This window comes from Sapajus apella, unplaced genomic scaffold (assembly GCF_009761245.1).
Source record: "Sapajus apella isolate SASKATOON/1434 unplaced genomic scaffold, GSC_monkey_1.0 scaffold46, whole genome shotgun sequence".
Classification (NCBI taxonomy): domain Eukaryota; kingdom Metazoa; phylum Chordata; class Mammalia; order Primates; family Cebidae; genus Sapajus; species Sapajus apella.
In genome coordinates, this window is record NW_022436986.1 from 1,486,732 (window position 1) to 1,503,045 (window position 16,314).

The 16,314-nt window shown below is 43.0% G+C and overlaps 1 protein-coding gene across 4 annotated transcripts in view; it reads left to right on the forward strand.

The window, feature by feature from the left end:
- The window catches only part of RECK (reversion inducing cysteine rich protein with kazal motifs), an 88,748-nt gene extending 75,789 nt beyond the window's left edge, over positions 1-12,959 (forward strand). For 3 of the 4 annotated variants that reach the window (XM_032240050.1, XM_032240048.1, XM_032240051.1), the window contains 6 exons: positions 1,176-1,347; positions 6,291-6,483; positions 7,747-7,957; positions 9,336-9,409; positions 10,183-10,338; positions 11,363-12,959. In XM_032240050.1, the coding sequence (XP_032095941.1) occupies positions 1,176-1,347; positions 6,291-6,483; positions 7,747-7,957; positions 9,336-9,409; positions 10,183-10,338; positions 11,363-11,584 (1,028 nt within the window). In that variant the 3' untranslated portion in view covers positions 11,585-12,959. The remainder of the gene's footprint in view (positions 1-1,175; positions 1,348-6,290; positions 6,484-7,746; positions 7,958-9,335; positions 9,410-10,182; positions 10,339-11,362) is intronic. The other variant, XM_032240049.1, reaches the window with a different exon arrangement.
- The last annotated feature ends 3,355 nt before the right edge of the window (positions 12,960-16,314 follow it).

The window sequence follows — 16,314 nt, forward strand, 5'->3', positions numbered from 1 at the left end:
TGAAAAGGCTACTTATGGGATGGAAAGATGGGATGCTTTCCTCTTGTGAAGCTATTGTTGCCAACAGCAACAGCACAGTCTGCTGGTATCTCTTGGTATCTGCTTTTTCCTAGATCTAAAATACCTTTGGTTCTGGGCAAAAAGTTACTAGGTAGCTACCCTTGCCCCATTTCCTGCTGCTGCAGTGGCAACTTGATTCCTGTTTCCCCAGAATTAGTATTACATGTGGAGAGGGGTGGGGACTGGGTGGAGAAGAAGTGGAGGAGAGGAGAGTAAGGATTTACCAACCTTGTGCTCCAGCCTGTTGGACATGAAAAGGGGATCAGAAATAAGAAGTGAATGTCAGACTGGTGAAGAAGCAGAGGGTAGTACTAACTCTACCCCAGCCTTCACTGCTTTATTATCATCATCCTTTATTATTATCCTTTGCCCTGCTCAAGTAAGGGCAATTAATTCTGCTTAGAGAAACCATAGAGGGATATGGGGATAAAGAATAAGCTAAGTATGTTTTTAGAAGTTGAGCATTACAACTAGCAAGACCCTTGTTTCCTATCGTGTGTGGCCCCTGGTGTCCTGGGATAAACCAAGTCAATGACTTGATCGAGCAGACTAAGGAAATTTTACTGACCCAAAACTGTGCCACATTTCTTGGGACCCAGTGTCCCACTCCAAATGTGACTCTGAGAAAGATGTTCATAAACATTTGTAAGTCTTAAAATTATAATAATTTTCTAAGTTACCATCTTGAACATGAGAGTGGAAGGAACCTACAACCTTCACTCTTTCTTACGTTTGGTATTAGCCTTTAACATTGAAGAAATCCCCACACGAGACTTCAAACATCTAAATTCTAAAATCAGGAGAAACAGTCTTTACTTTCCCGACCTATAGCCTTGTTAATAGGCGTTTCTACCTGGTATCAAGGTCTAAAGGTTCTCAACTAGCTGGCAATAAAAAGGACAAAGGAAAGCCATTTTGCAGACAAGAGCTAATCAGAGCATTCCTGCCTTTAAAACCCCTGTCAGAGATCAGAGAGAAGGTTTTTCCTGACTTAAGTTACAATTCTATTTTAACATGAGACCTTCGCATGATTGCTTATGGTTTGCCTTAACGAGGAAGTATGAGGGGAGGGGAATATACACATACATATTTTTGAGGCTGTTTCCTCTCTTCAGGTCTGCCCTGTAACTGTGCAGATCAGTTTGTCCCCGTGTGTGGGCAGAATGGGCGCACTTACCCCAGTGCCTGCATTGCTCGCTGTGTGGGCCTCCAAGACCATCAGTTTGAGTTTGGATCATGCATGTCAAAGGATCCATGTAATCCTAATCCCTGCCAAAAAAACCAAAGGTAAGTGAATGGCTTCTTATTTTATTCAACTGAAGGCCAGTACTTACAAAGCATCTACCATATACTAGACAATGAAAACCCAAAGGTAAATTAAGAAGTCATCTCTACCCTGAAGAGTTTCGAGTCTGGAGGGAAAGAGAGCCATGTAAAGCTGCTTGATAAGGTGCTGCAGTTGGGAGCCCAGAAGTAGGGCTGTTAATGCAACCTGGGGAAGGGCCTGGGGGAGCCTCTAGAGGTGATACCTAGCTGAATCTAGAAAGATGAGTAAGAGGGCCGGGCACAGTGGCTCAAGCCTGTAATCCCAGCACTTTGGGAGGCCAAGGCGGGTGGATCACGAGGTCAAGAGATCGAGACCATCCTGGTCAACATGGTGAAACCCCGTCTCTACTAAAAATACAAAAAATTAGCTGGGCATGGTGGTGCATGCCTGTAATCCCAGCTACTCAGGAGGCTGAGGCAGGAGAATTGCCTGAACCCAGGAGGCGGAGGTTGCGGTGAGCCGAGATCGCGCCATTGCACTCCAGCCTGGATAACATGAGTGAAACTCTGTCTCAAAAAAAAAAAAAAAAAAAAAAGTGAGTAAGAGATCACAGGCAAGGTTTGCAGTAGAGAAAAGGTAGTATTGGTGAAGGCAGACTAACAGAAGCAAGAGCTGCTGGAAATGTTATCTCCATAACACGTTGTCTGTTGGGCACTAAAGCAGTTCTGTAAGACTGAAACAGAAAATGTAACATGCGGAGAGGTAGCAGAGGAGATGAAAGAAATGGGTGTATTCCTATTAGTAGCTGTCTAAACCTGATAGTCAAGGAAAATTTGCTTCTAGTCGTATACATCCATTTTAGAAATTGGACATGAGAAATCTCCGGAAATGCAACTTCACTGCTATTTGAAATTATTTGTTTTGAGCTCCTTTCTCTACTGTTTCCTCACTTGAGCTCAGAAGACATTTGACCCAGCCTTAATGATGGATTTCTATATGTGGCAACCACCAGGGCAGGTGTCTGGCTGACACTTAGGTTGCAGCCATCTGGAACCAGAGTGTAAAGTGGCTTGCCTGAATGACCTGAACAGTACACATTCCAATACCACAGTGCTTTCCTTATGAAGGGTTTTGTGGAGAATAAGCAATCACTGCTTCTCCATCCTGAAAACCCTGGTGTAATGTGGAGGGAGGGGGAGACTTTCTCATGTGTTAAAAGAAATGGCAGCTGGGCACAGTGGCTCACACCTATAATCCCACACTTTGGGAGGTCGAGGCGGGAGGATCAGGAGTTCTAGACTAGCCTGGCCAACATGGTGAAACCCCGTCTCTACTGCAGATACAAAAGTTAGCCAGGCATGGTAGCGGGTGCCTGTAATCCCAGCAACTCAGGAGACTGAAACAGGAGAATCGCTTGAACCGGGGAGGTGGATGTTGCAATGAGGTGAGACCACATCATTGCACTCCAGCCTGGGCAGCAGAGTGAGACTCCTTCTCAAAAAAGAAATGGCAAATAATTGGTCATCCATCTGCCAAAGTTTATGCAATGAAACTAATCCAAGAAAGTTTCTATGGAAAGAAGACAGGATGCAATGCAAATAAACAAATAAGCTGAAAGAATAATACAGGTTGTGTTGGGAGGTAGAATTGAGGATTGTTTTAATATTTGTTCATTTGTTTTTTCCATTGGCTAGTCTTTCTGAATAAGGTTGTCTTGCCTTCATAATAGAACAATAAAAATAAATGTCAAAATAGGAATGCCTTCCTTAGTATATACAAGAATGAAAAATTCAGCTACATGAACCTTAAAATTTTCTGCATGATAACAGACAAATGACACACTGGAAGGAATATCGCAGAGAAAGTGCTGATGTCCTTGTAATGTAAAGAGCCCCTGCAAATCAATTTGAGAAAGATCAACCTAATATCAAAATGGACAGAGATCAATAGCCTAATAGAAAAAATGGACCAAGGACATAAACATAAAAAAGGAAATCCAAATCGTTCTTAAACATTTGAAAAGGTACTTTTATTTGTTAGGGTAAGTAATTCTAGCTACTGTATACAAATTCCAAAATATCAGTAATTTCTCAGAGTAGTTGATTACTTAGAGCCCACTTGTTTGTCCAGCAGGCAGTTTTCCATGCGGTCATTCAGAGACGTGAGATCCTTCCGTATAGTGACTCTGCCTTCTCCTACAGTCTCATAGTCCTCTTCTGAGTCTTCTACATCTGGATAGCAGATAAGAGGAGGGAGATCGTGGGGACTGCTCTTAAAAAGCTTTAATAGACCACATATAAAAGTAGCATTCATCACTACATCCAGCCACATTCCATTGTCTAGAACTCAGTCAGTTGGCCATAATGAACTTCCAGGAGACTAGGAGATGTAATTTACATATATACCTAGGAAGAAAATGAAGTAAATTTGATAAACATCTAGCCAATCTGCCACAATGCTTAACCTTCCTCATATTAAGAGAAATGTAAATTAAATTAAAACCATAATTGTGTACCACTTTCCATCTATCATACTGGCAAAGCTGAAGTTTGATAACATAATATAGGGAAATTGCTACTTTCATACAAGAGGAGGCTGGAGGAGGACTGGTGCCTACTTTGTGGAGGGCACTTTGGCCAAACTTTCAGTTTGAAATGCACATACCCTCTGGATTGGTGCATATAAATGCTTATCATTACATAAAATATATCTGGAAGGATAAATAAGAAAGTGGTAGCTCATGCCTGTTAATCCCAGCACTTTGGGAAGCCGAGGCAGGCAGGTTGCTTGAGCTCAAGAGTTTGAGACCAGCCTGAGCAACATGGTGAAACCCTGTCTCTACCAAAAATTAGGAGGGCATGGTGGCTCCTGCCTGTAGTCCCAGCTACTTGGGAGGCTGAGGCAGGAGAATAGCTTGAACCCGGGAGACGGAGGCAGCAGTGAGCCGAGATGGTGCCACTGCACTCTAACCTGGGCGACAGAGCAAGACTTCATCTCAAAAAAAAAAAAAAAGAAAAAAGAAACAAGTTGGTAATAGTGGTTTCTCTAGGGAGGGGAATTAGGTTTTTGGGACACAAGAGTAGAAAGGAGGCCTATTTTTCACTCCATACCATGTTGTAGTTTTTCATTTTCACCATGAGCTTATAATATCTGTTCAAAACATAATTAATTGTGGCTGAGCACAGTGGCTCATTCCTGTAATCCCAGTACTTTGGGAAGTGAGGTGGGTGGATCATTTGAGGCCAGGAGTTGGAGACCAGCTTGACCCACATGGCAAAACCCCGTATCTACTAAAAATACAAAAATTAGTTGGGTGTGGTGGTGCACACCTGTAATCCCAGCTACTCAGGAGGCGGAGGCAGGAGTGTCACTTGAATCTAGGAGGCAGAGGTTACAGTGAGCTGAGATCATACCCCTGCACTCCAGTCCGGGTGACAGAGCAAGACTCTGCCTCAAATAATAATAATAATACATTGTTTTAAAAAATAATAATTATATTCATTCATCAAGTATCTACTGATGTTCCAGGCATTTTTCTAAATGTTAGTACATAACAACAAGCAAGGCAGATCAGGTCTCTGCCCTGCTCACGTTTACCTTCATTTGCCCCCAGACTGCCAAACTTTTTAAATGATCGTCTTAATTCTATTTTTTTCTGAGATGGGGTTTCACCATGTTGGTCAGGCTAGTCTCGAACTCCTGACCTCAGGTGATCCACCCACCTCGGCCTCCCAAAGTACTGGGATTATAGGCGTGAGCCACCATGCCTGGCCTGATCTTCTTAATTCTATATACTCAAATTGATCAAGCTTTTTCCTCTCAAAATTACCAAATTTCTTCTGATATTCCTGTTTCTCATCCCTTGCATGTTAATAGGTAACAAAGTCTAAATATTACTTTGTATTATTTCTCTTCAGATATTTTAAATTTCCATAAAACCATAACCAAGTGCATTGTTATTTCAAACCATTTCAGAAAAGGGAACCATGCATAGTGTTGGTGGTAGTGATTCCGGTGCAGGACATTGGCCCTAAAAAGAGCATAAGTAATTTCCTTTGAAACTAAAATAATGTTCGCTACTATATTCTTCCTCTTTTATTTGATAAACTAATATTTATATATCTTAGTACTTAAAAAAAAACCAGTGAAAGCTAAACATTTTCATGGGTCTTATCTTCTTATAGGAATTGATGTAAACCCTTTATAAAAATCAGGAAAGCAGAAAAAAGGCCTAAAGAAGAAAAGAGCCATCATTCCTAACCCCTCTGAAAGAGTTTAGGAATTGAGAATGAAGCAAGGTCCACATATTACTAGGCAAAACCTGCTTCATGGTGGCATTCTCTCGGTCATTTGCAACCAGCCAGTATCAGCTCTTTAGTCTTGTAGGCACAAAAACCTGAATTATTTTAGGACATAGAGTGAGGCCTTTTCTTAAGATAGACTCATATTAGCCAAGCTGAAAGTGAAGACCCTGGAAATATTTCATTTGTTATTGAATACAAGGCCTCCAGCCACAGACTCCAGCCTGTTGGCCTCATATCATGGCCCTTCTACCCTGTGTATGCATCCTCGGCTTCTGCCCTCGGAGTCACCTGCCATTTCCCCAGCACCACATTCCTTGAGCATTACACCTCTGTTCATGGCTCCCTCAGCCTGGCAAGCCCATGTCTCCTCCTTCACCCCCCAGACTCCAGCTAGAACACCGCCACTTCCCCATGCTTTCTTCAGGCTCCTCAAATGAGAATGACTCATCCCTGCAAGCTTTGTGCACATCTTTTCTACCGTTTAGCCTAGTTTATACACAGGCTCGACTCTTCCACTCTACGTAAGCTCTTTGGAGACAGAACTGCCCCGATTCATCTCTTGCGCTCTCTTCAGCCTCCTATGCCTCATCTAGTGCTTTGCCAGCCCCACCACAGTCCCTCCCTACATTGGCTCATGGTGCTGCATTCATCTTTTTCAGGTGCATACCCAAACCACAGGTCTGCCTGACGACTTTTGATAAATTTGGATGTAGCCAATATGAATGTGTACCAAGACAGCTTGCGTGTGACCAGGTCCGAGATCCTGTTTGTGACACAGACCATATGGAGCACAGCAATCTCTGCACTTTATACCAAAGAGGAAAAAGCCTCTCCTACAAAGGCCCCTGCCAGGTACAGTGGTTTGGCTGACAAAACAAAGTACGTTAGGGATAAAATTGGTTTATGATCTTTTACAGATGAATCAACAATAAGACCAGTTGAGGGTCTTCTGTGAATCCTGTCAAATCTGTAGCACCCAATCCTCTACTAGAAAGGAGGACTGGCCCCTTCTCCTAACTCTGGAAGCTGTTTTGCTAGCGTGTGTACCTTTGCACATCTAGTGTACAAGCAAGAACAGAGAGTGGCTTCTTGTAGCCCACTCCTAGGAAAAGAACTTGAAGTTTCACACCCCTGGCATGGTCAGCACCATTCTCACTTCCCATAGTTCTCTGGGCCCTCACTAAGAAACAAAGCAGAAAGAATGTGAGTTCAAACCAAGAAAAGTTTGCTCCCTCTTCCCACATCAGCCCACCACTTTTCAGGTACTGAAAAGTGATTGAAATTTTCTCTAAGGCTTAATGTCTTTTTACATCAGCTTAGCTCTCAGTCTTTTAGGTTTGTGGAATCTGCATTTATGTTTTAAGAAAAAAAACCAAGGACAATTCCTTTCGAGGCTTCTCACATGCACCACTGATTTTATGCTTGCCCCTCTCCCTGGGGCCCCACTTTGGGCCTAGCATCCCCTGACCACAACCAGCAAACACTTGACATAATTGGTTCACATTCTGTGGTCTTCACGTTTAGAAAAATTCCGTCATGATGTCTCTCTGAAACATGCTTGTTTCTCTCAGAGCTTCTATGGTGTTTGCATTGATCCTGTCTATTCTGAATTCTCAGTCTTTTACTTGTTCCCTCCTCCTGGCTGTGATTTTTCTCTGATCTATTTCTGACCTACTGTTGGCTCCGAAGTCTGTCTACCTCACTGATCCCTCCACTCCTTCGTCTCCTTATCTCATACCCAGCATGAAATGATAAGACCTCTGCACTTGCATGAAGATTCAGCATGTGTTCAAAGAGGCACTTCTGGGATACTAATAGAAGTCTGGGCAGAGCCAAGAGACCTGGCAGGAAAGGAGATTTTTATCTCTTATCAGTCCACCTGGAATGAGCACCCAGGTCCCAGAGAGGCTGAGAAAAGTAATCTTTTAGTTCATCTTGAGACACCCATATTGCTCCCCACCCCACCCCCATTTAGCCCACCTCAGGAGCTTAAGAGGTCCCCATAATTTATATCTGTGCCTTTTCTCCTTCCTGAAAATAGGGAGGCGTGTTGTATACTCTTGGAAAAGTCCACCATAGACATTTCCAAGCTAAATGTGATTTGTTTGCCCTCAGACCTTCTGCAGAGAGACCGAGCCTGTCTGTGGGCACAATGGTGAGACCTATAGCAGCGTATGTGCTGCCTACTCAGATCGCGTGGCGGTCGATTACTATGGGGACTGCCAGGCTGTTGGGGTCCTCTCAGAGCACAGCTCTGTCACCGAGTGTGCCGCTGTCAAGTGTCCTTTGCTCTCAGCAGCTGGATGCAAACCCATCATCCCACCAGGTAGGCTGGTGTATCCTGGTGGACAGGGGAGGACTGGGAAGATTTGCTTATCTGCCTCCAGAGAGTGACTCACTGAGAAGAGAGCTGACTAGTTCATTTAAGTTTTTCAAAAAGTCTTGAAGAAATTTTTATGCTGATCATACTCATTACTTTGGGTTGATCTTAAAAAACTGGGGATTGCCTTAGATATCATCTGGTATCCTGCTATTTTAAAACAATACAGCAGCCTTTTCTCAAGCTAAATCTTACACTAAACACCAATATATAAACAGATAAAGCAGTATCTAATTATGAAAATTTAGGATTATTAATTTAAGTGCATGTTTATTACAAAGTCAATGAATAATGAATTGCTAATTAATGAATAATTAAAATAGTTTTGATGAACACAAACATTTGAAATTGAGAGAAATAGAAGATTGTTGTTGTCTTAGATCGGCCTTAGCATCTAACTTAATTGTTTTAGTTGCATATAATCAGAAAAGTCTTGTTTTATTCAGACAGTTTTAGGCAGTAACAGTTTTTTTAAACAGCTTACCTCATAATCTCACACTCATCAGTCAAACAGAAGTAGCAGAAGAGACTTTATTCCAAGTCTGCACAGAACAAGTTAATCTGGAGTCTAACAGGTTCATTCCTCCATTCATTATTCATCAAATGTTTACTTAGCTTCCACTATGTGCCAGACACTCCTCTGAGCACTGGGGATACAACAGTGAGCAAAACAAAGCCCTTTTCCTCCTGGAGACCATGTTCTGAGGGAGGTGACAGACCAAACACAGCTTACCATGCAAATCCGCACTAAACCAGTTGGCAGCAAGTACGATGACGCGAAATGAAGGGGAATCTGAGGGGCCCAGAGCAGAGGGACTGCTAATAGACTGGTTAAATCTCTGTTTTGTCAAAATACAGCATAATTTTACATTTGATTGTGCCATATTTTCTTATAGGTTTTAAAGGTTTAAAATGATTTTTAAAATTAAAGTTAAATCAAACACTCATGGAACCCCTGAAACACCAACTCCCTTATTTTGCAGTCAGCAAAACAAGGCCTGGCAGAAGCATTTGCCCAGAATCACGCAGTGAGTTTTGAGGCAGAGCAGGATCAGGCCCCAGGTCTCTTGAAAGGCCAGCTCTCTCTGTGCTATCTGCACCACGGCCTCCTCACTCCGAGGAGTGGTGAAGGATGAAAGCAAGAGTAGAGGAAGGATTTTGGTAAACGTAGAGATGAGAGGACCCCAGGTTGGTCAAGGTACAGTCTTTGGGAAGGACACTGTAACTCTCCCACCTAAAATGAAGGGCTGGACATTTCACTAAGGATTTTGAATTCTCTTTGTTTCTAATTCTGAACACACATAAAATGGTTTCTGTTATGCAGGTGCTTGTTGCCCATTATGTGCTGGGATGTTAAGAGTTTTATTTGACAAAGAAAAACTGGATACTATTGCTAAGGTAAATTGTTTTATATGCAGATGCTGTTGAAACATTATTGCTAAGCCTCTTAGTAATCCTAGAGAGTAGAATGTGTTGTCCCCATTCATAGATAGAGAAACTAATCTTCAGAAAAGCAGCTTTCCCAGGGCCATATAGCCCATAATCAGCAGGACGAGGGTTTGCACCCAGACTGTCTGACTCCAAAGCCCACGTTCCTCCCCTCTGCACTCTGGCTGTGCACATCACAGTCAGCCTGATCCTTTCTTAGAAAAGGTCCCTGCAGGTACAGTAAGCATAGGTGGGGCTGCAGGCAGACCCAGGTAGCCAGACTGGTGGGTGCCCAGGTGGCTTCGAGGTCACCTCCCCTCACACCAGTCACTGTGCCTCCTGAGAGCACCCTCTAGAGCCCTGCCTGTTCCCTGCATAGTTCTGCCCCTTTTTTCTTTTCTATACCATCACAGGGCTCCAGAAATGGTGCGCCCAACACTTGCCACAACCTAGAGATTTATCCCCATTTTGATTACGACATCTGTATTTTTAAAAACCCTGTGGCCTCTCTACCTCAGAACAGTCACTTTTTTAAAAATGTTTCTGGTGAGAGTATTTATCTTCACTATAGAGCACCTCAGTCAGGCCAAAGCCCATTGTGATGGACTGGACACTCAGAATTTGGCCTAGCAAAGCTGTGGCGGGGCCTTCCCCTGGGGCTTCTGTAATCAAAAGAGCCTCCTCAGCTGGCCGCCATAGGAATTCTTCTTTTTTTCAGGTACTAGCATGTTTTCTCTTTCCAGGTAACAAATAAAAAGCCAATAACAGTTCTGGAAATACTTCAAAAAATCCGCATGCACGTTTCTGTCCCACAGTGTGATGTGTTTGGATACTTCAGCATTGAATCAGAAATTGTGATCCTGATCATTCCTGTCGATCACTATCCAAAAGCTCTGCAGGTGAGTTCAGCAAATGTCATGAAACCATCTTGTCACTTTCAAGTTTGGTGCACCTAGGAGGGGGTGGGTACAAACCAGGACCGAGGAAGGATCAGGGGGTCAGTGAGTGGAGGCATTTGGGAAGTTTAGTGGGGCAAGAGGGAGAAAAACAAGGCAGTCTCTAAAGGACTGAGCACTTTGCCAGTGGCTGAGACCTGGTACACATTTGACAGTAGGATGCAGAGGAGCCAGGGGAGGGGAGGGGCTAAATACAGCAACTGGGAGTGTGCACAGCTGGAAGAGATCCAAGAAATCACCGTCCACTGACTGTACAGACGAGGCAGCTGAAGCCCAAACCGGGGAAGGAACTGGTGCAGGTCGTGCAGTGATAAAGCCAGAATAGACTCCAGTCTCCTGAAAGCTGTGCGCCCACTGCAGAGGAAGATCCCATCAGAGCTGGTCTTGTGGGCTCCAGTGTTTCTTCATCAGTCTAAAGACATATAGAACCCCACTCATGTAAACTCAAGTTTCAACATCAAAGGCAGTGAGAGCTCAAGGGAAGGGAACGAATGCAAGCAGTCTGTGAATCACTAGGAAGCTCATCTAGTCCGACTGTTTTCATTTTCATGTTTCAATGGACATTGAAATTGTATTCCCTGTGACCCTACTTAACCATGTAAGGATAAAGTCTAAATGTGAGTAAAAGGTGTGGGTAACAGGAGTGGAAAATGAAAAACAGTGACTGATTAGGATAATGGCATTGCAGATTACGCCCTGCCCTGCCCTGCCCTGCCCTTTGAGATGGGGTCTTGCTAGTCTTGAACCCCCGGGTTCAAGCTGTCGCTGGCCTCCCAAAGTGCTAGGATTACAGGCATGAGCAACCACACTATAGTAAAATGTTACTTCGGATAAGAACAGAAGGACAAAGAGAAAGTAAATGCTCTCTGAGGCCACACTACTTTTAGGATATTTGTGGAATTTTCTGGCTTGACCTTTTCATGGGTACTGTGGTTTTATATTAAAAGAATCTTGTTTCTCCTCACAGATTGAAGCCTGCAATAAAGAAGCTGAGAAGATTGAGTCCCTTATCAACTCTGACAGCCCGACTTTGGCGTCCCATGTGCCTCTCTCTGCCCTCATCATTTCCCAGGTACAGGTCTCTAGCAGTGTGCCATCAGCCGGCGTCAGAGCCAGACCTTTTTGCCACTCCTTCCTCCTTCCCCTCAGCCTGGGCCTTGCCTTGCACTTGCTCTGGACGTGTAACTGACTGCCCATGGAAGGCACAGAATGCTCCTCCACCTCACTCTCCTGCCTTGAGAAAGACATTCAAGACTGCTGGTTTTTAGTTGAATAGTGGCCAAGGAAAAGCACATGTCACCTCTATTCACCACACAGTATTTTTTTTTTTAATTTGCCAATATTAGTAGGATTTTTGTTTTGTTTTTACAAATGTTAAAATGTGTTGTTACAAATACTAATGAAAAGAGGATGTCTCTTTCTGGTAGACCACTGCCGTATGATTTACATTTGCTCATCAGATGGGTCCCCCACTCTAAAACAAGCTTATCAATGGGAAATCAGATGACCACTTTTTAGAAAGATAACTCACTTTACTATCAGGTTAATGAACTTCATTTCAGAGTTCATTTTGAAGTATTAAGGTTCCCTTTGCATTTGCTTTGTTTACAGATAATTACTTACTCTATCTAGAAGCTAGGGGGTCCCAGCCACTGCCATTACAGAATATGAAATATAAATAAAGCATCTTTGAAATTATTAACTAAATTATTAGGAAAATTTGCACTATATTACAGAAATTTAAACCCCAACTACTGTGTTATGCAAAAGCAAGCGATTAAATGACACGCATATAATTATATGTTGTAAACAACAGGCTCACTAGTCATGGATTAGTGTCTATGACTTTTATGAAAGGGAGAAGTGACATTGCATCAAAGCATCTTGCATTATGCAGTTTTTATATTAACCAGATATATATTCTTCAATAGTCATCCGAGTTAAATGTAGAGTTTTTAAACATCAATCTTTAAACCAATTGCTGCTACTTATATAATTGCCAAAAAGTGAAATAATGAGTAGTTCATGTAAATAATACTTTATATTTCTATTTTATTATGAAGAAGGTGAATAGCCATATTTGTAAAATGACAATCATGTGCGTAAACCCATACTTTCCATTCGTGAAAACACATTTGCTTTTTATGATATGTACAATGTAGATAAGTGTTCTTTCTTTTTTGATATAGAAGTATAAAGAATTGTGGTTTATATATTTAAAAGTGTCAGTATTAAAATGTTTGCATGTTGTCTAAGAAATTGAATACTTTGAATGTGTTTCACAGTTTGAAATAAGCTATTTGATGTAATACTTCTTGTGTATATGCACATGAACTTACATTTTACATGAAGTATTTTTTCAGTATTATATGTACCCTCTGAAATACATAGGGATCTGTGTATTATACCAAAATGTTGCTGAAAAATGGGCACTTAAAGCTTTCAGAATATATCAGTGCTGATGTAGCATGTTTGTTGCAATTGCCTTTTTTCTGTATAAATGTCTTCAATGCAATATACTGGAAAGCTTTTTTATTTTAATAAAAATAATTTTTATATGATCATGCATGCTTCTAAGCAATGTCGACATTCAAAAATGAAACCACTGATCACCCTTGGGTGAGCTGTGTCCTTTGCTCTGGGATAAGAAGTCATGGAAACTAGCTGGGCATGGTGGCACATGCCTGTGGTCCCATCTACTCGGGAGGCTGGAGAATCGCTTGAACCCGGGAGGTGGAGGTTGCAGTGAGCCGAGATTGCACCACTGCACACCAGCCTGTCTCACACCTGAGACAAAGTGAGACCCTGTCTCAAAAAAAAAAAGAAGTCATGGGGTGCTATTATCCCAAGCCAAGGGCCCTGAGAGAGCAGGTCAACTAGGACACAGTTGGTCAGCCCAGAGGGCAGGTAGTGACACAGACTCAAACACAAAGACCCCAGCTTTCAGTCTTTAGGACAGAGAGAGCTTCAGGCCTTCCAAGACCCAGGAGCATACTAGACAGTTCTCCCCACTGTGCTGTCCTGATGTTCCAGTTTCAGGACACCCTTGGGGCAGAGAGACCATGGGAACATGGAGATGGAGGGCTGGCTGATGGAGGACCAGGGAAGTGGTACAGCTTAGGCTAAGTCCCCGAAACTTCAGTAGCTTACAACAGAGGCTTCTGTTTTGTTCCCTTCACATGTCCATTGCGGGTCAGCTGCCACACCTGATACTATCTTCACTCCAGACCCATTTCCAGTATGCTCACAAAGGGGAGAAAAGAGACAGAGAGGACCACAAGCTGGCCCTGAAGTCTGTGCTCAGAAGTGACACTGTCATTTCTTCCCACGTTTTACTGGCCAAAGCATGTCACAGGGCCACTCCAGAGTTTGAAGGGTGAGGATGCACAGTCTTCCCATGGTGTTTATGTGTGGGTTGCGGGAAGGACAGCAAGTATTCTGAATAATACAGTCTATCATAGAGGTCTTTTCTCATCAGGATAGGACAACAGCCAGGACTGACAAGATGTTTTATTAGAAAAGTAGATGTTCCCAACTTGGTCAACATAGCAAGAACCCATCTCAAAAAATATGGTGGTGTGTACCTGTAGTCGTAGCTACTTAGAAGGCTGAGACAGGAGGATCGGTTGAGCCCAGGAGTTCAAGGTTATTACAGTGAGCTATGACCATGTCACTGCACTCCAGCCTGGGAAACAGAGCAAGACCCTGTCCCTAAAAAGTAATAACAATTAAAAAATTCTTTAAAAGAAGTTTATGTTTGATGATCTGGAAAGGAAGTAAGAGAAACGAGAAGGGTACTTGGGTGGGGGTGGGGATGGGGGTATAGGAAGGGAAAGAAAGATCTAAAGGCTGATCCTGTTCTGGAGATACAATCATAAAAACTTTGAGAATAGTGATTGGGGGCAGGGCACAATGGCTCACACACATAATCTCATACTTTGGACAGCCAAGGCTGGAAGTGGGAATGGCACTGAGCAGCCACAAACACGGGAGTTTGAAACCAGCCTGGCCAACATGGTGAAACCCCATCTCTACTAAAAATACAAAAATTAGCCGGGCATGGTGGTGGGCGCCTATAATCCCAGCTACTCAGGCTGAGGTAGAAGAATCGCTTGAACCCAGGAGGTGGAGGTTGCAGTGAGTCAAGATTTTGCCACAGCACTCTAGCCTGAGTGACAGAGCAAGACTTCATCTCAAAATAAAATAAATAAATAACCATCTTTCATATATCAGGCTATTTTAGGGAAATTTTAATATCAGACATCAGGGGAGAATCTCCCTCTAGACCCCAAATTAGGTAATAGACTATTTTTATAAGTCTATGCATGTAAGATTCAGAATTCTAAGATACAGATATCGATAAGAAGAGACTTTTTGGCTGGGCGAAGTGGATCACGAGGTTGGGAGTTCAAGACCAGACTGGTCAACATGGTGAAACCCTGTCTCTACTAAAATTAGCTGGGCATGGTGGCATGCACCTGTAATCCCAGCTACTTGGGAGGCTGAGGCAAGAGAATTGCTTGAGCCCAGGAGGCAGAGGCTGCAGTGAGCCAAGATCGTACCACTGTACTTCCACAGAGCAAGATTCCATCTCAAAAAAAAAAAAAAAAAAAAGCAGAACCCAGGTCTAACTAAAAACCTATGTCCCTATTTATCATGCTGCTTATTTTCCTCTAACTATATCTTTGGCTGCATCCCATTTATTTTCTGAGTATAGTAGTAAAGAAAGCATAACAGGATAAAATAAGGAGACTTTCTGCCATTTTCTTTACTCCACTTTTCTAGTTGTCATGGCCTTTCACCCACTGGCCATTACAGTGACTTTTTATTCCGAAAACCTCTGCCAATGAAGAGCCAAAGCCTGGGAGGGCTTAAACCATAGTTTGTTTCGTAAACTAGTTTGGGAAATAATTCATAATGATGTAAGAGCTTAGACACTGAGAAGGGGCTGAGTCATGGGGTGCAGCATGTTCTGGGGAAACAGACTTAGGACAGAAACAAAATTTCCCCTTTTAAGGATGGAGATAACAATTGACAATGGCTGGTTTCTGGCTTTCAGCATGTGGTAGAATCTCTATTTGAATGTAAAAGACCCTGTCTAACTCTGGCAGCTTGGGGGTTTTGAGGGTGTGGGAAATTTCCTTCGTTCTATTGTTGTTTTTTGGAATTTTTTTTGAGACCGAGTCTCTCTCTGTTGCCAGGCTGGAGTGCAGTGGCGCAGTCTCGGCTCACTGCAACCTCCACCTCCTAGGTTCAAGCAATCCTGTACCTCAGCCTCCTGAGTAGCTGAGACTACAGGACCGAATCACCACGCCTGGTTAATTTTTTGTATTTTTAGTAAAGACGGGGTTTCACCATATTGGCTAGGTTGGTCTTGAACTCCTGACCTCAGGTGATCTGCCTGCCTCGGCCTCCCAAAGTGCTGGGATTACAGGCGTGAGCCACTGCGCCTAGCCCTCTGTTCTGTTTCTGAATGATTGTGTGAAGGCATGTGACTCAGGCTCGGCCAGATGGATGCACCTGCCTAAGCATCCGAGTCTGTAGGCTCCACACACTCAAAGGTGTGGAGAGGAGCCCAGAAAGATTCTGAATTTATCCCACACAAACTGAAGTAGGTCTGAGTTTCCCTGAGTGTGTAAGTTAAGTTTTCTACCACCAGTAGAATTCGGGCTTGCTCTAAATAGAGAACGTTACTGTTTTACAATCAAAATTGTGACTGTGAACTATTACACACATGAAAATAAGCAGTATAGGCCAGGCGCAGTGGCTCACGCCTGTAATCCCAGCACTTTGGGAGGCCGAGGTGGGTGGATCACCTGAGGTCAGGAGTTCAAGACCAGCCTGGCCATCATGGTGAAACCCCATCTTTTTTTTTTTTTTTTTTTTTTTTTTGAGACGGAGTTTCGCTCTTGTTACCCT